The sequence below is a fragment of the Schistocerca serialis genome, chromosome 9 (genome assembly GCF_023864345.2).
Source record: "Schistocerca serialis cubense isolate TAMUIC-IGC-003099 chromosome 9, iqSchSeri2.2, whole genome shotgun sequence".
Classification (NCBI taxonomy): domain Eukaryota; kingdom Metazoa; phylum Arthropoda; class Insecta; order Orthoptera; family Acrididae; genus Schistocerca; species Schistocerca serialis.
In genome coordinates, this window is record NC_064646.1 from 377,285,477 (window position 1) to 377,311,463 (window position 25,987).

At 45.0% G+C, this 25,987-nt stretch overlaps 1 protein-coding gene across 1 annotated transcript in view; it reads right to left on the reverse strand.

Annotated features, from left to right (window-relative positions):
- Positions 1 to 24,345, reverse strand: part of LOC126419621 (neuropeptide F receptor-like) — a 91,643-nt gene extending 67,298 nt beyond the window's left edge. The window contains exons 1-3 of the mRNA XM_050086808.1: positions 24,283 to 24,345; positions 23,884 to 24,213; positions 4,358 to 4,710 (exon numbers count right to left, since the gene is read on the reverse strand). Of these exons, the coding sequence (XP_049942765.1) occupies positions 4,358 to 4,710; positions 23,884 to 24,213; positions 24,283 to 24,345 (746 nt within the window). The remainder of the gene's footprint in view (positions 1 to 4,357; positions 4,711 to 23,883; positions 24,214 to 24,282) is intronic.
- Between the last annotated feature and the right edge of the window lie 1,642 nt (positions 24,346 to 25,987).

Below are 25,987 nucleotides of genomic sequence, written 5' to 3' on the forward strand. Positions count from 1 at the left end.
CTGAATACTGTGAGTGCAACAAAAGTCGACCCGGGAGCTCGGTCGAGAATGTGCTAAGTGCAGCATACCACTCTGCAATTCAAAGTTCGAAAAGTCGGTTGTGGATAACTTTTCAAAGTTTACAAACCGTCGCAGAAATTTTACTAGTCTATAACACCATGCTGCCATCTAGGAGTACATAAACGAGACTGTTGAAACTTTTTAAGGCCTCGAAATCGCACAGAAATTTAAACTATCGCCAGGCTTGTCACCCGAAAAGTTTGTAACACCGATGGCGATTGGCAGGGTGCACGTCCACCTGCGCATTGAGTCGTCAAGATGGTCCAAGGAACTCTCCTGCTGTCCTTAAATAGATTCGACATGTCGTTGCAACAACACACAAAATTAGACAATTTACATATTACTGCAGTTTACATTTGAACATTTCACATGACCCCCTTCATTGCTCATTTCTTCTAGATGTTAAAACTGCTGCTTACATTTTCTGTTTATCAGTAATTCTAACACAGTTCTGGACGTGTGGGGTGTCGCATTGTTCTGCTGGCATTTCCCAAGTCCTTCGAAATGCACAATGGACATAAATGGATGCAGGTGATCAGACAGGATGCTTACATACAGGTCACTTGTTGAGTCGTATCTAGACGTATTAGGGGTCACATTTCACTCCAACCGCACACGCCCCACACCATTAGAGACCCTCAACCAGCTTAAACAGTCCCCTACTGACATGCAGGGTCAATGGGTTTTCCATACTCGTACACGTCCATCAGCTCGATAAAATTTGAAACGAAACTCGTACGACCAGCTACATGTTTCCAGTTGTCAACAGTTCACTGACGGTGTTGACAGACCCAGGCGAGGCGTAAAGCTTTATGTCGTACAGTTATCAAGAGTACACGACTGGGTCTTCGGCTCCGAATGCTCATATCGATGACGTTTCGTTGAAAGATTCGACACTGACTATTATTGTTAGCCCAGTATAGAAAGCTGCACCAATTTGCGGAAGGGTTGCACTTACGTCACATTGAAGGATTCTCTTCAGTCGTCCTTGGTTCCTTTCTTGCAGGATCTTTTTCCGGCCGCAGCGATGTCGGAGGCTTGATGTTTTACCGGATTCTTGACATTCACGATATACTCGTGAAATCGTCGTACAGGAAGATCCCTACTTCATCGCTACCTCGGAGATACTGTGCCCAATCGCTCGGGCGCCGACTGTGACACCGCTTTTAATCTTACTTAAATTTTTATGACCTCCCATTGTGTGTGTTTTTTAATTATGCTAGTCTGAAACTTAGCGCATTATCTTTACGATAAGTAGCAACCTATCTTTTCCTACATTGTTGTTGTTGTATAGATAGTGTACCCAATATACAATTTTAATTATTGGAGCCACTGCAAAGTGCATGGTGGTTGGTAATTTGTACCATTGCTGGTCAATCCCTTACCTGTAGCTCGCGTGAATGGAGTTAAGGAGAACTGTAGCCTGTACACCTTAGCATATACAAGCTGCTGTATCTCCCAGACGACACGGAACACTGCCATAGGTAGAGGAGCTCCGGGTAGCTTGCTTCGCAGGCGGAAACTGAGTTGAGGCTATGGTCCAGAGAGTGCACCACATGGTAAGGGCTATTTTATACTTCCACCTGATGTCATGCAAATACACTACCATGTCAAACGTATTCGGTCACTTTAATGTAATACAGAATCAAACATTGGATATAACGAGAGGGGAATTCGGATACATAGGAGAGGAACATTGCGTTGTCTGCGGAAAAACAGTAACAGCAGATTGGATCAGCCAGAATAGCTCAGTGATTTCGAACGTGGACAAATCGCTGGATGTCACTCGAGTAACACATCCATCAGAGACAATTCAACGTAGACTTCACTGCAGACTGCAGCGGCCTAATCACTAGCTCGTCTGAGGAAGAATGGGCTACCATTCCCTCACAGATATTCATATGCCTTACTGAATGTACCGTCAGCAGAGTTCAAGTCGTCATAAAGAGAAGGGTGGACACGACTTATATTGACACCCACTAATAGGTGCCCAGATACTCTGGATCAGGGAGTGTAATTTTCAACCGAATTTTTAACCGCCAAACGCCGATGTAAGCTGACACATGGTTGCTCTCAGTAATGTCATTAGTTGGAGGGGTACTGGAATCTTTTTGTGTGTGTGTGTGTGTGTGTGTGTGTGTGTGTGTGTGTGTGTGTGCTACCTGAAGCACAGCTTCTTACCAATGTGACAGTTGTCGATGGTGACAGTGATGAGTAGCAGTGATGATAAGTCGGAACTGTTCGGCGTTGTGGGAGTAACTGGCAGTTTCTGTGTGTGTGTCCTAATCATAGCAGAACTTTCCAAAGATACAAAAGTAGAGAATGGTGAGAGTGATAATGAACGTGATAATGAATCGTAGTTTTGGAAGAGAGAACAGTAACCATTAATTTTACTGCATTTCCAGTCTATTACTGCAGCTTCAAACAGATACAAATGTGAGCGATTGTGATTGTTACTGCAATTACGGGTGGCACATATTGGTAGTTGCAGTAATAACAGGAAATATGAGCGTGCACGCGCCTACAGGGGAGCTTCCTACAAACTGACAAGTAGGAAATGGTGATGGTGGTCTTGGGTGTCAGGTATTGGAGCCGGTCGGGGTGGACGAGCGGTTCTAGGCGCTACAGTCCGGAACCGAGAGACCGCTACGGTCGCAGGCTCGAATCCTGCCTCGGGCATGGATGTGTGTGCTGTCCTTAGGTTAGTTAGGTTTAAGTAGTTCTAAGTTCCAGGGGACTGATGACCTCAAAAGTTAAGTCCCATAGTGCTCAGAGCCATTTCTTGTCAGGTATTGGAAGTTGTAGTGGAAGTTGGCATTTCAAACCGTTGTCTTAACGTTTTCTGGATTTGTGTAGTTACGTGATGGTGGTAAGTCGATATTGGATGGTGTACTAGTAGTTGATAACTGGACTTTATATGACTGCTGTAGAAGAGGTTCCTACAGGAGCAGGAATACATTATGGGGATACTGGCTGCAGGCAGTAATAAGTGGTAGTTTGAGTGTGTGACTGGCCTACGGCACTGCTTATTAAAAAAGCACATATAGTTAACGATGATTCTGTGAGGCAGGTACTGGAAGTTTAGTAGTTGACAGTGTGACCAAGTTTCCTTCCTGTTTTCTGTAGGTCCATGAGTAGAGACTGAAGATTGTGGTGACAAGTGAAACATCCCCTTAGAACAATTATACTTGACTGTGCTTATACTGACATATAATTCATTTAGCGCAACGCAATCTGACTTCCAATAATCCTTGCAAAATAATGGCTCTGACTAACATTAAACTATACATTTCACAAATCACTTACCTCACAAAAATCTTCGTTACTTAAGCTACTGCAATACAGCGAGCGCCACTACTGCCAGCTAAATAACAGATTCAAACTACTGAAGGCACTAACTACTGAAAGGCATAGTTAGCAAATGAAAGATTTTGATAGAGAACAAACAATGTATATACCTCAATAGTGTTCAAAAGTCGTAATGTATATAGCAGTTCATGACATCCAGTCTTACAAATTTCAAACCTCCGCCATTTCTCTCCCCACATCCACCACTGCTGGCGGCTCACCTCCAACTGCGCAATGCTACACGCTGTTAACAGCCAACTGCCCAACACTACAATGGCAGACAACAATGCAAACTAGCCACAGACTGCACACAGCACAGCCAGTGATATTCATACAGAGCGCTACGTAACGTTGCCAATAAGAAAACGTAAACAGCCTACTTACACAAGTAGTGTGTACTATAGGTCGGAGTAGTAACTGACAACTTGATTTCATTTCTTATATGTAGTGGAGATCGCCGCAAACGTGCGAGTATGTGATAGCGATGATCATTAACAGCTTGTATTAGAAGTAGGACTAGTAGTTGACAGAGATTATTAGCTACCTGTTCTTTACAACATACGATGGCACTGATGGGCAGTAAATACTGGAGATTATGATTGTGTAACCTACTAGTAGCAGAGACGCCTACATATTCTCAAGCAGGTGGTGCAAGTTTTACTGTATGTCCTACATGCTATCAGAGCTTCAGACATATGTGGGGACTGATGACCTCAGATGCTAAGTCCCATAGTGCTTAGAGCCATTTCAACCATTTCAGACATATGCTCGTGTACACGATGGTGACAGTAACTGTAAGCATGGGCAGCACATATTGCAAGTGGCAGTAGCTGTCCACAGTTTCAGTAAGTGTGCCACATGTTTACTGCAGATGCCATGTGTAGGCGTTAACGATGTGCGCTAGGTACTGGACGGCACGACAGAAACATAACTTGAGTGTGTGTCCTACCTGTAGCGGAGCTTCCTGCAGATGCGCGAGTAGGCGATGGTGACGGTGATGATGGGCAGCAGGTACTGGAAAACGAGCGAGAAAGCCGAGTAGTAGGCGCGGCCGTGCGCCACGGGCCACTTCTCGACGCAGTAGGAGACGTACTGGAGGCCCGGCAGGTTGAGCTCGTGCTGGTCCAGCGAGCGCCACACGAACATGGGCGACGCCAGCACCAGCGACAGCAGCCAGATGAGGGACAGGATGGCCGCCGCGCCCACCTTCTTGAGGCTCTCGCGCGTCGGGTACACGATCACGTGGTAGCGGTCCAAGGCAATCGCCGTGATGCTCATCGTCGACACGAAGATGCTCGTCGCCTGTGGTCAGAAACGGAGAACCGGATATAGCACCGAGGGTATAGCTGGAACTACTAGTAATGCTACTACTCCCATTACCTACACTACAAGAAAGGTCATCTGCAAAGTTAAATTATAACCTCCATACTGATTAACGTATTAGTGGCCAGTGTTAACATTAATGGTGTACTTGACAGGACTTGACTTTAATTCACTATTCGACAACAATCAACTTCGAACTCGTCGTTTCGTATAACTGTTCCGTAAGTTGTCACTCTTGTTACCAACAACGTAAGGAAAGTTCTGCAGGCGGTAGTATAACACCGACGTGCGAATCGCGGCCATAATGCCAGTTAAGAATGGCTGGCCCACTTGAGACATGCGTTCTGTCACACTTTTTGAGCAGTGAGGGCACGAAACCTATTTAAATCAATTGCGAATTTAGGGCCAGTATGGTCATGCATATTCATCACTGCAGAAAATGTATGAGTGGATTAGAAAATTTGGAAATGAATTTCTATGACAGATGATCAGCGCCTGGGTCAGGCATACCACATTGTCACATCAGAGTCTACTGCAGCAGTTGAAGCTATTGTGATGGATATCCACTGTCTGTTGGTGGATGAAAAAGCCGTAGACCTGAACGTTATCCATGGCTCAACAAATCCTTATTCATGAACTACTTCAGGTTCGCTAAATGTCTGTAAGATGTGCAAGATGAATGCCACGCAGCTTACTCCACAACTGAAAGAGCGATGCGTTGTCAACTGTGAAGCATTTTTATTGGGTTTTCACGAAGGTGTTGATGGCTCCTTCGTGGAAATTATTACACGAGGTGAAACCTGAGTACACTGGCTCCAACGAGAAATGCCGACAGCAGGCAAGGAATGATGCCATTCTTGATCACTAAAGCCCAAAACATTCCCGCCGCAGCCGTCTGCAGGGAACGTCTTGCTGCTTCTGTTTTGGGATGAACGAGGCTTTGTCATGGAACACTACACGACTAATGGAAACCATCACCAGTGTGTCATATTCCAATACGTTAAAAAAATCTGCTTCAGCTTGCAATATGATCAAAGCTATGTGGAAGTCTGACTACAGCTGTCATTTAGCAATATGGCAGTGTCCGACTTCATACTGCCCTTGTAACACTTGCAATTGACGATGCCGTGCTCTTTGACATTCTGCCACATCGGCCGTACTCATTATATCTCGTACCGACTGATTATCACATCTCTGAACCACTCAAATAGGCGACGGGAGGAAGGGAATTTCGTTCCGATGAAGAGGTGCAGCAAGCGGTCCACGAGTGGCGGCACACACGACCAGGAGAAGCTCCCTTTTCCCGTGCACTTTCTACGCATTGGAGGAAGTATGTTGAGAGAAAGAAAAATGAATCGAAAAATTATACAATTGCGTTCCACTTTCGTTTCAATAAAAGGAATTAAAGGTGTTTAAGATTTGCCTTTGGCTCTCCCTCGTATAATCTTGTTATACTTATTTATTTCCTTTCAGTCCCTCTCGTATAAATTTTGTTATGCATATTTAACGCTTGGTGAACGTTTGTCCTTTCAGTCGTCTGTAACTAGTTATGAGAATAGTACACTACTGGGAATAATTGGCAATTGAACTTAAAATGTTCAAATGTGTGTGGAATCTTATGGGACTTAACTGCTAAGGTCTTCAGTCCCTATGCTTACACACTACTTATGCTAAATTAGCCGGCCGGTGTGGCCGAGCGGTTCTAGGCGCTACAGTCTGGAACTGCGGGACCGCTACGGTAGCAGGTTCGAATCCTGCTTCGGACATGGCTGTGTGTGATGTTCGTAGGTTAGTTAGGTTTAGGTACTTTTAAGTTCTAGGTGACTGATGACCTCAGATGTTAAGGCCCACTGTGCTCAGAGCCATTTGAACCATTTTTTGCTAAATTAACCTAAGGACAAACACACACACCCATGCCCGAGGGAGGACTCGAATCTCCACCGCAATTGAAGTTAAAGATATTATCTGCAGCCAGAATCTCAACACAGCATGGATTTTTGGTAAATATAACAATTGAAATATTGTATCTTTCCGGTTCTATACATTCAAGTTAATTAACCAACAGTCACATGTCACTTACTGAAATTTATGCAACTGCATTTTTAGTGCACTGACATCCATTTTCGTTGTTAACTGAAAGTAATGCTAAGTACTAATGACGAACTCGTTAGTAATCTGCAACTTCGTGGCAGATAAACACTGTTTGGCAGGAGAGCGTCTGTGATGTTTGGAAGGTAAGACAAGAGGTCCTGGCGGAAGTAAAGCTGTGAGGACGGGTCGCGAGTCCAGCTAGGGTAGCTCCGATGGGCAGTCGGCTTTCAGCCGTGATACCGGGCGGACGGGCTCGGCGCGCCGGGCAGCGTTCCGCAGGTGTCGTTGTTTACCCGCTAGCGCGCGGTTGCGTCGTTGTATCGCCTTATAGTACCGCTAGCGACCCGCCATGGCGTTCTCATATCGACAAGCTACAATCAAACTAACGTTCAACGCATTGTACGCGAGACCGAAAGCCCATGAAACTGAACGGTTTCTTCGAGACATCATGCACATAGAACCGCAAGATCTGATGGGCATTCATTTATCTATTGTATCAAGCACAGTGTACTTCGCCATCTGGAGTGGCCGAGTGGTTCTAGGCGCTACAGTCTGGAACCGCGCGACCGCTGCGGTCGCCGGTTCGAATCCTGCCTCTGGCATGGATGTGTGTGATGTCCCTAGGTTAGTTAGGTTTAAGTAGGTCTAAGTCTAGGGGACTGATGACCTCAAGTCCCATAGTGCTCAGAGGTATTTGAACCATTTTTGAACAGTGTACCTCAAACTGATCGACGAAGCGGCCTGCGAGAGACTTCTCCAACGATCTGCAAACGGATTTCGCTTCTGTCACGCAGACCGTAATGTAAGCGTGGTTGGAGTTGACCGTGCTGGTCTGGGACTGCGTACCGTGCGCATCTTTGAACTACCGTTCGAAATTCCTGCCAACCTTGTCGTTGATGCGGTGCGGCCATACGGCACAGTTCTGGCCCACATAGAGGAGAAATGGAACACATTCGCTACGTACCTTTTCCTTAATGGGGTACGACAAGTGCGCATAGAACTTAAGAAGCACGTTCCATCGTATGTTTCCGTAGGTGGCCGCCGCGCAATTGTTATATTTGACGGCCAACCGAGGACCTGCTCGGGCTGCAGCCAGGAGGGCCATGTTAGAACTGGGTGTTTGCAGCGCTGCCTCCTTCAGGTGCCCCGCAATGAACTTCAAAATGGGTCAAATGGCTCTGAGCACTATGGGACTCAACTGCTGTGGTTATCAGTCCCCTAGAACTTAGAACTACTTAAACCTAACTAACCTAAGGACATCACACACATCCATGCCCGAGGCCGCTGCGAGCTCCGTTGGAGAGTCAAGTCACCGCCGCCGCCGCCGACGACGACGACGACGACGACGACGACGCAGCCATACGTTGCAGATGTTCCTGCAGTTCTGCCCACCGTGGCGTCGTGGGCACGCAGCCGCCGTCACTGTCGGGATCGGACACAGGGATTCACGGTGGCCGAGACCGTGTCGAGGCCCGTCCTCCAGTGGATGTCGAATCTCGGACTCGCAAGCAAAAATCACCCAAGTGACACAAGAAGAGGCGATTGTCAGTCGAAGAACGGGACAAGGATGTGAAGCCGGCGGAAGACATCGACTTTGTTGGCGGGTCTACAGTTTCAATAGATTCTAGTGGCCTCTTTCACCAGAAAGCGCCTGAAGATAACGAACACTCTCCTACATCTGGTGGCCCTGAAAACGAGGCGAACTGCGTCGACTCCCAAAATGTGGGCTCCTGTAAAAGCGACCAGCCACCACTGACATCGCAATCCTCTCTTGGTGATTGGGCAGACGATATGGAGGCCGTTGATGCACAGCAAACATCGATAACTCCACCGGAGGCCATGGCTGATGTTGAGCCCGGAGGACTCTGCCAGTCAGGGGATCATACGGCACAGTAATGCACAGCATGCAGCTGGATGGCTGTGTGGTGAGCGAGATCACTGTGGGCATGCACCAGCACACTGACTCTGCCACTTGATATGTCTCAGTCATACCGTGTGGAAACAGTCAATGTCAATGGTGTCCACTCCTATGTCAAGACCTGCATATTACACGACATGATAAGAGCGGCAGACTTGGACATGCCCTTCTCCAGGAGGTCCGTCCCGAGCTGCGTTTAGTCCTATATGGCTACACCACCCACAGCCTACCCTCTGGTGGTGGCGCAGAAGGAACGGCCATCCTTCTCCGAGAAGGCATAGACGCGACGGACGTGACGTACTTGCCGAACGGGCGAGGCATCGCTCTCATACTTGGCGCAGTCCGCATCGTTAACATCTACGCTCCCTCCGGTAATTCGCACCGTGGTGACAGGCATGTCTTCTATTCGGAGGGGTTGGCCCCACTTCTGCAAGGAAATATGGACCATTACATAGTGGGCGGCGATTTTAACAGTGTTCTGCGGCCCGAGGACCAGATACCGCATTACGTCCCATGCCCGGCTCTACAAGCATTGATACGTGGCCTCGCGCTCCACGACACATGGCTCTTACATCATGGGAACCAGCGAGGATATACGCACTTTACCAGCCATTCTGCCAGTCGTCTGGACCGGATATACGTCTCGCGTGCCCTCCGCACAGCAACCCGTGATGCAGAACTCTGGCCGACGGCCTTCACGGATAATCTCGCGTATATACTCTTACCCCGACAACTCACACGACACAGCAGAGGCCCGTGGACGCTGAACATTTCCCTCCTTCGCGAGGAAGCGTGACGGCAAGCAGTTACTTGCACGTGGCGTCGTTGTTTCAGGCGCCTGCCCGCGTATGCTTCCACGTTGCTGTGGTGGCTAGAATGTGTCAAATTTGCACTCCGAAAGACCGTGATGGCCTACGGGCGTGACAGATCGAACTGGCAAAGGAGAACATCGGAATTTTACTATACAGCGTTACGTGACCTGGCGACGCAACCGACATCTCCTGAACGTCAGATGTCCATACAATGCATCAAAGCTCATCTACTTCGCATCAGGGCAGAGCAGCTAGAAGATGTCCGCATCCTTGAGCGAGTGCAAGACTGCATCCCCCACGAAACGGCATGTCTATCACATTGTGCGCTAAAGGCGCCACCGTAAACGTCAGCTCATTACAGTAACACTGTAAACACGGAGGGTGGCGGCCGTGCAGTGACGCAACCGGACATAGCGCACACATTCAACCGGAACTTTGGGACCTTGTACGTGGAAGATCCGCGAAACGTACGTGATTATGACGAGCTGTTGCACGACTTTTCCCGCCCCTTCGGACGTGGCACCTGATGATGCTCTGCTGTTGCCCATTACATCCGACGAGATGACATCGGCCTTGGCACGTGAAGCACAGAAAAAGTCGCCTGGGCCGGACGGTTTACCCCTGGGATTCTACCGCACTTTTTATGAACTTATGGGCGACAACTGGCTCCAGATCTTTCAAGAACTGATCCACCCTGATTTCCTTGTCCCCACAGAATTCACAGACGGTGTCTTGATCTTAGTACCGAAACTGAATGGTGGTTGTAGGTGGCAGGACTTTCGCCCACTCACACTCCTCAGCAACGACTACAAGATCATCGCCCGCATCCTCCGCGTGCGTCTCCACACCGCTATCGGGAAAGCCATCCGCACCGATCAGACATGTTTAGATGGTGTCAGCAACATACATATAGCGTTAGGAGCATACCGCGACGTAATTGCTTTGACGGCGGCCTGCAAAATACGAGGTGTCCTTGTCGCCGTTGATTTTGACCACGCATTCGACCGTGTCGACCACGGCTTCTTACACGCAGTTTTGCAACACATGGGCCTCTCTCCAGAGTCTTAACAGGTGGTCTTTCGAGTGGTCCACGGAGCGCGCTACGCATGATGGTCAAAGGTTACCACATTGTCGTTGGACGGTCAGTGCGACAAGGGTGCCCCCTGTCGGGTATATTATTCGCGGCAGCGCTTGAACCCGCTTTACATGGTCAACGTCAGCGATTAACAGGCATTTCCATGCGGGACGTGGCCGGCCGGGTTGGCTGAGCTGTTCTAGGCGCTACAGTCTGGAACAGCGCGACCGCTACGGTCGCAGGTTCGAACCCTGCCTTGGGCATGGATGTGTGTGATGTCCTTAGAACTACTTAAACCTAACTAACCTAAGTTCTAGGGGACTGATGACCTCAGAAGTTAAGTCCCACAGTGCTCAGAGCCATTTGAACCATGCGGGACATGACCTTTTGTTGTGGTGCATTCACCGATGACGGGTGTTCCTGGGGAGATCAGAGGGTGAAATGCATATGGTGCTTCAATGGCTACGCCAGTATGGGGCGGTCGCTGGGAGCGTCATCAACGTGAAGAAGACAAAATACATGGATGTCGGAGGGGGACTATCCCATGTAACGTCGGTGCCCTTTGTCAAGCTACCCGTACTCAAATGTTTCGGAGTGTAGTTCTATAGCAATGTTTGCCGCACGTGCTCTGCTGCAGGACAACAAATTGCACCACATGGATATGCTCCTCAGAACACGTTATGTCAACACCAATATTGTCTCCAAACTGAACTATTTTATGTTCTTCTCTTGACGGCTACGATGGCGGACAGATTTCAAGCTGCCTATGGACATTTCGTAAGCACCGGTCTGGTTTTTAAAGTCCGATACGCCACCCTGACACTGCCCCAGCGGGCAAGCAGTATCGGTTTAATTCATGTATACAAACGTGCGCGATCGCTTTATCTCAACACTATGCGTCGCACGTGGACCTCTGCCCACACCACTCTGACGGGCACTCTGATAGCGGAAGTGGCACCACACTCTCTGCACCCCCCGGTTTCTGTAGGACACATTTCACCGGCACTCGCCCACATCAAACTGTTCTTCATTGACTTCAGCTACATACGGTCAGACGTTCCGACGACACGGATGCCCAGCACGAAAGACTATTATCGCATCTATCAACTGCAGCAACCTATAAATACGGTCGCCAACAGACATCAAATTGATGGTTCAAATGGCTCTGAGCACTATGGGACTCAACTGCTGAGGTTATTAGTCCCCTAGAACTTAGAACTAGTTAAACCTAACTAACCTAAGGACATCACAAACATCCATGCCCGAGGCAGGATTCGAACCTGCGACCGTAGCGGTCTTGCGGTTCCAGACTGCAGCGCCTTTAACCGCACGGCCACTTCGGCCGGCGCCAACAGACATCCTGAAGTTGCCTAGAACACAGTGTGGCGAGCGGTACACACGCCTTTTCTACCTACAGCCGTGCGGTCATTGTGGTACGTGGTTGTGAACGGGAAATTCGCTACTCGTCAGAGCTTACATTCCATTCATCAGACGGATGACCCCTTGTGTCCGACATACTCAGTCGTTGACTCGGATGCGCACCGCCTGACTTGTACCGCGACCAGCGAGTGCTGGCTACTGACGAAGCGCATGTTGGCATTACTCTTGCGGCGATTGCCGGAGTCTATCTCCCCTGATGATATACTGCGCCCCGACGGCGTATACTTTCCATCAACCAGACCGAAAGCCGTCAACTGGCTAAAAGACATGCCACTTTACTACAGATTTTGCGACGCTCACAAAAACACACTCGACTTTTGGTCCCTACTGATGACGACACAAGCAGCTTTCAGCCGCGACCCGACGGACAGAACCCGTTTCGAAAATTGTTTAGGTTATTATTTGCGGATCCTCCTGCTCACTGGGGCGTTCCTGGTATGATACGTTGAAAATGAAGAAGAATCCTCGAGCATATTGATCCTCTACGGACGGAATAGGAGTGGAACCGCTGCCAACAGACAAGAAGACGACTCGGACGCTCGGCTACGGCAGTTGTAGGATCTTTTTTTGTAATGAAACAATAATAAATACATAAATACAATACAAAATAAAAAAACAATTAAAATATTTAAAAAATTAAAGAAATAAATAAATAAAACAACATAGACGATCCCGCTACAGCCTCTTCCTGATCCTTCGATCCTCGAACATGTTGCTTGGGCATGGCGGCGGGATGCAGAGCACTTGTCCGGTCCGGCACACAGTTTTAATCTGCCAGGAACTTTCACAGCAGTATAGTTAACTGTACTATTGGGACTTGACCGATATATCCCCGTAATGATCCACCGAATGCCATGCGAAGAGCGTCACAATAATGCTACGCTAAGATGTTCTCTCAGCGACAATTGTTGCATTGCACTTGTCTTGTGGTGTCCGTATTGTTGATCGCATATTACAAATTTTTCACTGTTTTCGAAGTATTTTGAAAGCAATAAAGATGATTTGGGTAACAAACCAAGAAACATCACAATTACATTATTATTCTGTGATGAGCACCCTGAGATCGAGGGTCCGTGATGCCAAAATTCTCAGGAAATAGCCCTGAACAACACCGAAATATTGTAAATATTGTCAGCTGAGTTCGGGTGCACTGTTTTCAAAAGAAGAGTTTTTACTATATGTAAAAACAAGAAATGTGTTTTGTTTGGATTCGCAAAAGGAACTCTGAATTTATGTTCCATTTCTGAGAGAATGTATTTTGGTTGGCAATTTATTTGTGCAACCAGTCGGCTATTTTTTTCTTTGATACGAATTATTTTCTCTATTATTAACGAGTTTTCAGGCTATTGCAGGCACATCACGATGTGTAGGGATTACAGGAACATTATGTGGACCATTTGCAGCTAGAAGCCGCAGTCACGGTGCTAGCGGAAGTGACGGAAATTTATTTACCAGTGAGTAAAAGTTCATAAAAGGAAAAGTTTGTTGCGTTTTGGATACTTAAATTGTACTGTCTCTCGGTATCCATGGCAATTCCGTTTTGATAAAGTACTATTTGTCCTATTCTTCAGTTGATGCTAGTACTTGCGTTTTTGAATAAACTGTCATACGTAAAATTTGTATATTTGTCAACTGAGGTACCAATGGAACATATATCGCTTTATAATATGATTTTCTACTGTAAAAAAAAGCTATATCCGTTACGTTACGTTTGAAAAATGAATATACATGGTATATATCCACGATCTGTTTTCTCTGTACTACAATCGTACGTTTCTCAATATCGTCTATGCTTCTAAATCTTTCTAATGCATAATTTGTGGTAACATGCGTCGTCATTGCTCAAAGGGGACGGGTTGTATCCCATTCTCCAGCATTCCCCGTTTGTTTCACGCTGGTATATCAAAATCTGCTGCAATAGTACTGTTTAAAGTAACTGAAGAACTTCGAGTTTTTAAATTCAGCTATCTCATTAAAAATACTATCACCATTTCTGGTATTATAAGTACAAATTTATATTTCTCCAGTGATATCCATTCCTTTACTTTTTTAGATTTGGTACAAACTTTTATTGTCGTCTTCAATTTTAAAAGGAGGCCTGTCTAAATAATGTGTTGCTGCTGCTGATTTATTACATTTCTTGAGTCTCTAGCAGTGTATATGTTCTTCAAATCTATGTCTGAAACTTCTGCCTGTACTGCCTATGCAACATTTCTTACATTGACTGAATTAGCTTGCTGACTGCAGCTCCACATCAGCAGAAGACAAGAATAGCAATCAATTTCTGGCCAGCCACTGCACGACCCCACCCTCGAATAGTCCAGTAGTTTCTCCAGTAGCAGAACAGCGAAGAAATACTGTTCTAGGTTAAGGTAGACTAAGAGATTTTACCTTTAAGAAACATCTACATGCATAAAAGGCAGATGGGAAACAAAAAATGTTCGAAACATGCTCGAAGCGCAATACTATGTGTTGAATTAAACACAAAATAAATGAGTCTGATTGGTAACAGAAAAAAACGAATAAGTGTTTCACACAGTTATCGCTCCTCAACTTATCAACTGGTTACAATTAATAACGATGAGAATTTCTTTCAACTCATAGTACCATTTTATGTGACAACGCGTATGTCCCGGAATTTCCACTAACCGTAAGCCATATACGCTCAGGTAGTGATCTATCAGTGATAACCTCAGATGCACAATATGTAGCCCTGTAAAGGTAAAGGAAGATGAGGTTCCACGCTGTGGCCCTAGACAGGAGCATCGGTACGAGCGCCCCGCGTGTGATCCCCCCACCAACGGCTTCACCGGCTGTGGACGGCAGACCGCTGTCCCGATCGTTGTCGGGTTACTTGGTGGTGGAACCGCTACCTACTCGTCCAGCAGTTCCTCAGCTAGCCTTACGAGACATTCTGCATCCCGTTCCACTCTTCCCACCAAGGACAAATCGGTACAGTACCGGGAATGAAATTAGGGTCCCCCTGGTATTTGGTCCTGTTGTGGACTGATGTTAAATTACGGTGTTTAGTAAACTTGCTGTAGTGTGGTTTACAGATTTTTAGGTTCGCAGACGAGTGAGCATTTCAGTTACATGATGTTTCGACAATCTGCATAGTTCCGATGGTCGCTGGTTGGGCTCCATACAAACCGTGAACAGGTTGTGCTGCACGTCACCCAAGCCAGTGTCTCTCGGCGCTGTCAAATAATAAAACAGTCTGTAGGAGATTTAAGGTTGTTGCCAACCGTAAAGAATTATAAGTATGGAAATTGTCGTGAGACAATACCCTTCAGCAAGAATCATCTTAAGAGACATGTGTCTATTGGAGGAGAAACAGAGAGCATTGACACGTTTTTCGGCCTGATTTAAACAAACTGAGAGCCTCAACTGGTAAATCAGTGTTTGGTAACAGAGTAGTTAGGTGGCTGCTTGTGTGGGATGAAATACTTTTTTTTTACTTTTGTTAAATAGTTCTTACAGTCTGTGCGAAATAACACATGTCAAAATTGCGCAGTATGCACTCAAGGCAACTAAGTGGGCTGTCGAATCACCCAGCTACACTTGTGAATTTGAATGAAGTACGAATCTAATACAGAGAGCAATGTAGGTTAGAGTAATGGATAATTTAATAGAGTTGAAATCAAGATATATTTTAAATAAATTTCTGCATCCGGCGTTCAGGTTTCTTAACTCATAAGTGAAAATTCGCTATCTGACCAAACACGTCCGAACACTCCTATGTAATGCGGAAATGGCCACTAGATGTCACGAGAGATGGAACCGCAAGTAAAAATGGCACCTGTCACTAGAGAAGCAGTAAGAACAGAAAGGGTCCGCCAGGGGAGCTCACTGATTTCGAACACGGAATAGTGATTGGGTGCCTCCTGACTAGTAAATCTCATCAGGGACAGTTCACCGAGTGGACTATTGGTGAGGTGACTCAGAAGCGGAAATGCGAAGGAATGACCACAGCTAAACCATTACAAGATGGACCTCATCATATTCTGAGCGATAGAGACCATCAAGAACTGAAGAACGAATCACTCGTCAGTTCCAAATCGCTACTACCAGCCCAGGTAGCACAATGACTGTGCCTAGAGACTTAAAAGGATTGGGGTACATTTGACCAGCAACCCCTTATAACCTACACGTTCCTGCAGTCACTACTAAGCGACGCTTGAGCTGGTGTAAAGGCCGACGCCACTGGACGGCGGAAGACAGGAGGCGAGTGACTCTGATTGATGAACCACACAACCGTATATGGCAAGCCCGTGGAAAGTTTCAATTTCTCCAATGCATGGAGAACTTACCGGCCATCATGCGCAGTGGCACAACTGAGGTACAACAAAGGAGGTGGTGTTGCGGTATGGAAGTGCCGGCCGCGGTGGTCTAGCGGTTCTAGGCGCGCAGTCCGGAACCGCGCGACTGCTACGGTCGCAGGTTCGAATCCTGCCTCGGGCATGGATGTGTGTGATGTCCTTAGGTTAGTTAGGTTTAAGTAGTTCTAAGTTCTAGGGGACTGATGACCACAGATGTTAAGTCCCATAGTGCTCAGAGCCATTTGAACCATTTTTACGGTATGGAAGTGTTTCTCGTTGACAGTGCTAGGTTGTCCCCCTATTGTCCTTAACAAAACACTGAATGCGGAATGCTAAGAATACATTTTACTGCACTGAGTGCAGCGTACAACAGAGAAACCGTTCGGCAAAGATGACTGATCCTGTCCAAAGGCAGTACCTCTGAGGTATTTGATTTTGACCAATAACATTTCTGAAACGGATTGATCTGCACAGAATCCCGATCTCAGCCAAATTGAACGCTATAGGTTTGAATTAGTGCATCACTCCACTCCAGATCCCAGCCTCCAACTGCCCTGGTTTCGGCTCTTAGAAAAGAATAGCCTGCCATTCCTCCGCAAATATTCAGTTACTTCACTTAAATTGTCCCTAGCATAGCTCAGCACGTCGTAAAAGCCAATAGAGAACACTCCCATATTTAATCCCATTATGTTTGAGTATCACGTAATTTATGCAAAAGCTCTCTCTCTGCTCGTAAATAGGTGCTTATTAAAGTATAATTATTTCATTTTCTCAATTTATAACTTTTTTCCAGCTACGAATGCCCTTATGATTTGCATTAAAGTGCTTTGAAACTGTTTTATTCTATGACGGCGCGAGAAAACCGTTGCTGTGGCTGCAAACAATGTTTCCCGTTCAGTTTACTTGGAATCCGAACAGCGATAAATGACAAGTTTGAAAGTTGACGAAGTAAAGTGGAGAAAATGACGACTCAGATGGAAATCCCAATACTACTAAATCTAAGAAGCTTCAGACATGGGAAATGTATAAATAGCAATATAAATTTAAATGTTACAACGTGTTTTCGGAAATAAATTTGTTGTGTAACCTGATATGGAAATGAATCGTTCATGGTGAGCAGTACAGACACGTTTAGAATGAAAACATTTGAATTCTGGTAGTGCAGAAGGATGTGGGTGGACAGAGAAACTAATGAAGCTGATGTGAGTAGAATTGGGAAAATTACTTTTAGGAGAAAAGAACTTTGCGAGAAAAGAAGTTTGGGAGAAAAGAACTTTAAGGAAAGACTTGGCTGAACGAAGAGAGAGGTTCAAAGGACTCACCTTGAGATGTCAAGGAATACTCAATTCAGTTATTTCGTTTTGGAAGGAAGTGCGTGAGTGTGAGTGTTATTCTGAACACTTGAGTTCAAACTACCCGTCGGGGGAAGATCAAAACAAGTACCACGTTGTTGGTTCATGTGTATTAATATAGATGTTCTAAGGTCATTTACGGTTGGTGCCTCAATCGTCAAAGGCTATAATCTTAAAGAGAACACATGGTCAGAAAAACATTTCAAGAATCTAAAAAGCTTTTAATTTACACTACCCTAACTTTGAAGTTCATAAATGTTACAGTAAACATATAAATAGCTCGTAAAATCGAAGTGCCACCATACGTTATCGAAATTTTGTGCTACATAATTTAAAATAGAAAATGCATCATAAAAACACAACAAATAGACACATGACATTAATCGTTGAATGGAGACGTCATTGCCCTTCAGCGTTGCCAATTGCTAGTGGTGGTATTAGCGTCACATTTGAATTTATCGATCACTGAAATGAAATGATGGCTGTACTTCGTTTGAAAACTGAAATGTTGGCTTAGCTACAAACAATGACGCTTTTGAAGTGCTTATCATCAGAAATATCTACGCACAGAATTTTCGTAGCGTGGAATGCATTTAAATCCTTTCACTCGCGGATATTTCTAAAATATATTCATTAAAGGAATCGATCGCTGGACGGAAGTACTAGCCCACGAGAGCCGTTTTGATTTTCAGCGTGTTATGGGTTAGGCTAAATTCAGTGATTAGAACATAAATTCAATATCAGGGAACCAGTTATGTAGTAGATAGCTATTTTTAGGGATGGTAAAGATATATTACCTCCATATGATGCATTCGAAGTCACAACAGATAGTGAGATCGGATTAATAATTGTTGAGGGTTAACTTCACAGAGCCTTTGAAAATAATTACGTCCTTTGTAATCATTGAAGATTCCTGCAATATGAGACTGATTCAAGAACAGCGTAAAATCAAATTTTGATTCTACATATTAGTAGTCGGTTTTTTATATTGGGTACTCAGTCGAGAACTCGGCGAAGACGCGTTGACAAAGGAGCTACTGGCTAACAGACTTCTGTAGAAGACGCTCCTTGACGCAGCGACATCAGTGCTCCTCGAACTGCATGAATATTTTTCGGTATGTCATACTGAGTTTGTGGTAGACGAATCTCACTTTTGCAATACTTTTTCTATAACAGATCTAATCACGGGTTCGCTATAGGAGTCACATTTCGTTAACTGACTAATCAAATTTATAACTGGAATCTTCTTCTGCGTGGTGCTTCTTCGAAGTTCGTGTGGTTCAAATGATTCAAATGGCTCTGAGCACTATGCGACTTAACTTCTGAGGTCATCAGTCGCCTATAACTTAGAACTAATTAAACCTAACTAACCTAGGGACACCACACACATCCATGCCCGAGGCAGGATTCGAACTTGCAACCGTAGCGGTCGCATGGCTCCAGACTGTAGCGCCTAGAACCGCACGGCCACTCCGGCGGGCGTTCGTGTGGTCCTCAGCTAATACTGACGTCCGCTAGACGGTCGCGACACACCACCAATCACTTATTTGTACCTTTTAGCAAATTCTAATTAAAATAAAAAATACCGAAGGGCAAATGCGGGAAACTGATCATCATCTATGTTTTACAAAAACGGTTTTGATTCATCGACCACTTCCATTTGGTCCCTGACAAGTAAACAGTTATATTGTAGTAAACGAAGCCAAAGATAATATTACCAGGCAATATTGCGGTGATCTATAACGACCACAAGGCTTTGTAATATGTGTAATGACGGAATAATTGTCTTTTCTCATTTTAAATTCTCTCTTTATCTTCCCAACAATAACGAACACAATAACATGTTCATTACGTCAATAACTACAGAAAAACAGAAAGGGAGAAGAACAAAAAGCAGCTCATTACTAGAGAGTTAATATTCACAGAAGAGTTAAAGTAACGAAAAACGATAAGGTGTCAACTGTGCTCAATACGCTCGTACTCACGGACGATATACACCCTTTTTTGTGAAGACTTCAAATATGGCGTTTTTATGGAACGTAAGTGATGGTCAGTTGGGCGCATTTACATGTTAGTATTACTTCCTTCATTTCTTAATTTTAATTATATTTTACCGAAACATAAAAAAGAAACATATTGGTGGCGTGTAGCGTTCGGAATACACAACCAATTCTTATTACCTTACTTTGCTTATTCATCACATAAATGCTGTACATTGCAATATGTTATTAAATTTCACTTATGCGTTTTAATACTTCCCGGGTTAGCGTTTTATGATGGTAGTTGGAAGTTCTTGGATGTAGCTACTTCTCAGTCGCGTGTTTCGCAAATAATGTAACAGCTCTGACCAACACGAAAGTAAGAACATACACGAGAAATGAAAAACTGCCCAGCTGAAATGGAAAGCTCACTTCTTGCAAGCGGATGCCACAAAAGCCTGCGTCTTGGTATTAAAGTTGTAACGTTCCCTGGCAAACTCACGTTATTAAAGAACAAGAGTTTATTTGTACCATATACGCCGCTCTGGGCAAGTTGTATATACCGTAATTATTGAACAAAAATATTACTGAATGTGGTGTAAAAGACATTTGTTATTCTCCTTATATTTTTTGTTGTAATATTTCTCTGTATTTAGGATAGGAATTTTTCTGTATTTATTATGTGATTGTAAAATGTGTCAGTATTTGCGATAGCAGAGATATAAAATGTTGCCAGAAGAGAATAATATCGTCAATTTGCAAAGAAATGTTAATAGTCAGCAATACTATTTAAGCACAATGCATTATGTATTCTTTGGTCTTCTCTGTTCAGAAGTCATTGCGGTAGGACACTGTGAAAGAGTTTTTTTACGAAAGTGTAGACTTCTTTTGTCTCTGTCTGGACTTAGCCGCCATTAGACGATGCGTTACGAATTAATGTGAGTTGTACTACTGTTTGATCTAAATATATCAGAATTTATCAAATGTGTGAATTATTTATGTAAATTAGCTTGCCCACGTCATCTATAAAATTTCTTTAAGAATTTTTCAGCATTTTTTAGCGGTGTTGCTGGGCTGTGCCGCGACCAACAATAGCAGAGGCGCCACATTTAAAAAATTATCAAACCCGTAAATCGGGAACAGATGCATAAAAATCAATAGTGAATTAAGATATTTGTTCTTCTTTTTCAGTGATCCTGTGGCTGATAAAATTTGAATTAATTATACGTTTGTGCATTCGTAGGCGGATAGTTAATGTTAGTTAACATTGAAATTTAAACAGTTTGGTTCTTTAAAATAACTCAAATGCATAGTGAAGTAGGTTTGATCAGTGATAAATGTCGGCTTGGCAATAATTAAAACATTTTCTGCTAATAGAGGTAATCTTGTATTCTATGGCTAGTGCCGGGATAAAATTCAGTAAAAATATTTAACAAAAAACCCACTGCATCTGGAAAGTGTATGCCAAGGCCGAAAGATTTAAAGGACTCAATTCTCAACCTAATATTCTTAAACAATATGAGTTCACGTAAATATTATTTTTTCTTTAAATGTACGTAATTCTTAAGAAAGTAAAAAATTTTTATTACCACACGAAAATAAGAGAGTGGTTCTACAACAAAGTTCGCACGAAAGAAAATTAACTTAAAAGCAAAAGATAAAATTTATTATTCTTCTTTAACGAAATTTCAAATCAATTCCATTCATTTCGACGATTTCGTTAAAAAGTACAAGGGCATGCTGGAATATAAAGCCTCCAAATTTCCTGCAGAAAACTCTTAAAGATTTTTAAGTAAAAGAAACGTGTTAACATTATTTTTTTTTCATGTCTACATACTTATTTCTCCATATAGTTACCCTATCGCCGAACATATTTTTCTCAACGAGAGACCAATTTGTTGACAACGTCACTGTCTTTGTTGACGGAGTGGCGAACTAGCCTCAGATAACACCGCTTCATCACTATCAAATCACTATGAAGTCCGGGAAGGTGTTCTTTATATTTTGGAAACGGGTGAAAATTGGATGGGACCAAGCCGGAACTGCACGGAGAATGCTCCATGACAGTGAACCCAAAGTGGCGAATAGCTGAAGAGGTCGCAGCGCTCATGCTAAAGAAGAAGGTGCTCCACGTACGGACGAACTCTTCAAATGTGAAACACGACTATAGCACGCTGTTTCTCACGCACCGACGTAGATACATTACACATCGCGATGCTACACGCTATGTTTCGGAACCCAATAGCGGCAGAAAGCCATACAATTATGTATACATATCGAATAACGACGTAGAATGTTAGCAATGTACTCATTATTTAAAGGGTTTTAAGAGATTTCACACAAATAAAATGGGAGCCATTATTTGTCTGCGTTCTCTCTTAGATACGAATACGAATCTGCAAAACGCACTTATTTGGCCAGTCTTTAGAAACCTTTCACCATACCTTATAATTTCAATATAACGTATCAGCTTCTGTACTTCAGCCTTAGTACACGCTGAGCGTGAATGCTACCATTAGGCCAGTCTTAAAATTCATCTTGGTTGCTGTTCCTCCACCATGTAAACACACAGACGTCGACAGAAACACGTATGCAGCACATGCATGCTTTCTCTGGCGGTATTTGCGCAGTTACTGTTATTTGTTTTACGGACATTAGGTAGTGGTGCAAGGCATATTTGTCATCCTAACGTTTCGTCTTCCAGTGCTGGAGACATCATCAGATTGTATAACAACTCAGTACGCAGAAACTCGAACAATTTCAGCAAGCTTAACTTTTTTTACGTTTCAAAGCAACGATCGACTCGTGGCGGAATCAGACCGCTGCCTGAGTTCGCGGAGATGCGCTGGGCTCTGCTGTGGAACTTTTTGTAATACTAAGCCCCTCAACTTGTCTAATTTCAGTCTTTATCCTTTTCTGTTAAAGTTTTTTTGTGTTTTTTGTATGTTATCTTTGTACATCCTACATTGCAGTGATTCGATGTTGGAAAAACCGTGGTATTCTAGAAACGAATTTGTCTGTTTTCCCTAGTCTTCGTGCATGTTCTGCTACTGAAATTTTTCCGTCTTGCTTGGACGAAAGTTTCTCTGCTGCTCCTGAAGGCGGAAATGAATGATTCTCTTTGTAGCTCGTATCTGCAGTGGATCGCAGGTGCAAGGGACATGCGGAGCGACGCCCGCCTTTTGGCACATGCGGAGTAAATAAAGTCCCTTGGACATGCATCCGTTATAGGTAGGAACTACAAAAAGAAGCGTTAACATGACGCAGTCAGCAACACAAGATTAACTGTCGTCAGGCAACACGGATAAATCACACTAGGAGAACATTCTCTGGAACCAGGGAGCCTCCGAATTCGTTTCTCTGATACCACTGTTTTATTAGGATCGAATAATTGTCATGCTGGAAGTACAGATGGGCAGTAGGGGTTCAAGAAACATGAAAACAACTTTAACAGAAAAGACGAAAGATTGAAACTATACAAGCTGTGGCTGGGCTTTAGTAATGCTCAAAGCTCCACGGCAGAAACCTGCGCGCCTCAGCAATCTTAGGTTCAAATGGTTCAAATGGCTCTGAGCACTATCGGACTTAACTTCTGAGGTCATCAGTCACTTAGAACTTAGAACTACTTAAACCTAACCAACCTAAGGACATCACACACATCCATGCCCGAGGCACGATTCGAACCTGCGACCGTAGTGGTTGCGTGGTTCCAGACTGTAGCGCCTAGAACCGCTCGACCACCCCGGCCGGCTCAGCAATCTTAGGTATCGATCTGATGAGGTCATGAAGCGACTGCCGTGTGGATACTTACAAACATATAGGATTGCTAAGCTGGCTGGAAGTAGTAACTGCGTTCTGATGATGTCCCCAGCTTCGGAAGACGAAACCTTGGACACCTAGGACCACGGCCTAAAACCCATAACATGAATATCACCAAGACCATGAGCAGTACAATAATTCCATTGCCTGGTTTTCTCTTCACAACCCAACCGCCCACAGTCAATTAAACGTCTGCTGGTAGCTGCTACTGGGATAGGCCCTACCCCAATTGTGGGCGTCAGCGACATCTGCTACGGAGCCTGATCACACCGAATTGCGAACTGATTGGATTTGTGAGAAAGGGAGGAGGGAAGGACATGGGGAAAGCGGTTGGCGCTGCTGCTGACCTGCAGGGTGCCGAGCATCTTGCAGACGACGGGCTCGCGGCCGAGCGGCCAGTACTTGGTGAGGATCTCCATGAGCGTGAGCGGCATGGTGACGAGGCAGAGCAGCAGGTCTGAGACGGCCAGGTTGACGATGAAGAGGTTGCGCGCGGTGCGCATGGCGCGCTTGCGCACCACGGCGCAGACGACGAGCGAGTTGCCGGCGGCGCCCAGCACGATGAGCAGCGAGTAGCAGCCGACGAGCCAGCAGAAGGCGGCGCCCTCCACGTTGCGGTTGCGGCTGTACTGCACGTACAGCAGGCCCGGGTTGCCGTCGAGCGCCGGCCGCAGCCCGCCGCCCGCCCCCGCCCCCGCCACCGTCCAGTTGCCGTCGGGGTCAGCAGCCGAGGCCGCAGCCGTCACCACCGCCGTCGTCCAGTTGGACAGCGCCAGCGACAGCGTGGTCACCTCCGCCTCAGCCTCCATCCCGCCTACCTGCGACAGCAAAAGCAGCGTCCCCAGCTGGTAGGGCCTCTTCTGCAAAGGATGTCAACGATGACACAACTATTTTGTACTTTACTATAGACCGCTGCAAGTCCGTGTCAGAAACGCGTGGTGTTCACTCGGCTGCGGTGTCTGTGTGTGTGTGTGTGTGTGTGTGTGTGTGTGTGTGTGAGAGAGAGAGAGAGAGAGAGAGAGAGAGAGAGAGAGAGAGAATAAATTTCACACGGCTTAGCGAAAATTGCCGAAGATGACCTACTTTGCCTCGTTTAACGTCACACCCGCATGCCTGGTGAGCGCAGCCATTTTTTTCAACTAATCAACCTAATCCACATATTTCACAAAGTCTGTGCAGCCTCTATGATCAGCTGTAGGCTTCGAACCGCGTTGTGACGTAACTACAACAAAGTTATCAGCTGCGTGGAAAAGCCCACGCAGGTTTTCGTTCGCACTCGCCCAGTGTTCGTCCGCTTGAAAGCGAGTGAGTCTGTACAACATGGGTAACGAACGATGTTGGCTGTATGTTCCATACATCGTTTGTACGATTCCTTTATCTAAATGTTGTGGAATAAGTCAGTTTAGAGAATGGGGGCTTACAGTCATAACGACGTTTTTAAAAAATGCAACTTTTAAAAAAATGGTTCAAATGGCTCTAAGCGTTATGGGACTTTACAACTGAGGTCATCAATCAGTCTCATAGACTTCGAATTACTTAAACCTAACTAACCTAAGGACATCTCAACATCCATGCCAAAGGCAGGATTCGAACCTGCGACAGTAGCAGCCTCGCCGGCCGCGGTGGCCGAACGGTTCTAGGCGCTGCAGTCCGGAACCGCGGGACTGCTACGGTCGCAGGTTGGAATCCTGCCTCGGGCATGGGTGTGTGTGATGTCCTTAGGTTAGTTAGGTTTAAGTAGTTCTAAGTTCTAGGGGACTTATGACCTAAGATGTTGAGTCCCATAGTGCGCAGAGCCATTTTTAGTAGCAGCCTCGCCGTTCCGGATTGAAGCGCCTAGAACCACTCAGCCACAGCGAACAGCACGTGTTTTGAGATGAAGTCAAAACAAATATTGCAAAATAGAAACACCGTCACCGCTAGCACAAAATTCACATTGCTCATGAGTATGCTACCTCACGGTTGACACGGCGGCTAAGCAGATATGTCAAAATCGTCAATTTTGTGGATACAGCGTTGTGACCCTATGTTCCCACATGACTTGTGTTAACAGTAATGAACGCATTACTTTTTAGTTCTACTCGTGCACTTACCCTTAAAAACTAGTTTGCTTCTTTTAATTATGTTTTACAGGCCACCCGTTTTTAAATAGAAATCCTCAGTTGAATATGAGCTATTCAGGCGAAATAATTTTTGTTTAGATTTGGAATGTGCTGTGCTGCTTGTCAAGACATTTTATGATATCAGCAAAATTTAAAATTTAGTTATCTGCACATTAAACTTCTCTTTGATTCACTGACAAAACGTTGTTTGTGCTTCTAGTCTAGTAGACATGAACATCACTATACTTCCCAAACTCTGAACGGATTATTTATGAAGAATTCCATACACGGTATTATCTACACGAAATATTTTGAATAACATAACAGCCTATCAACGCAAATAGGCCTA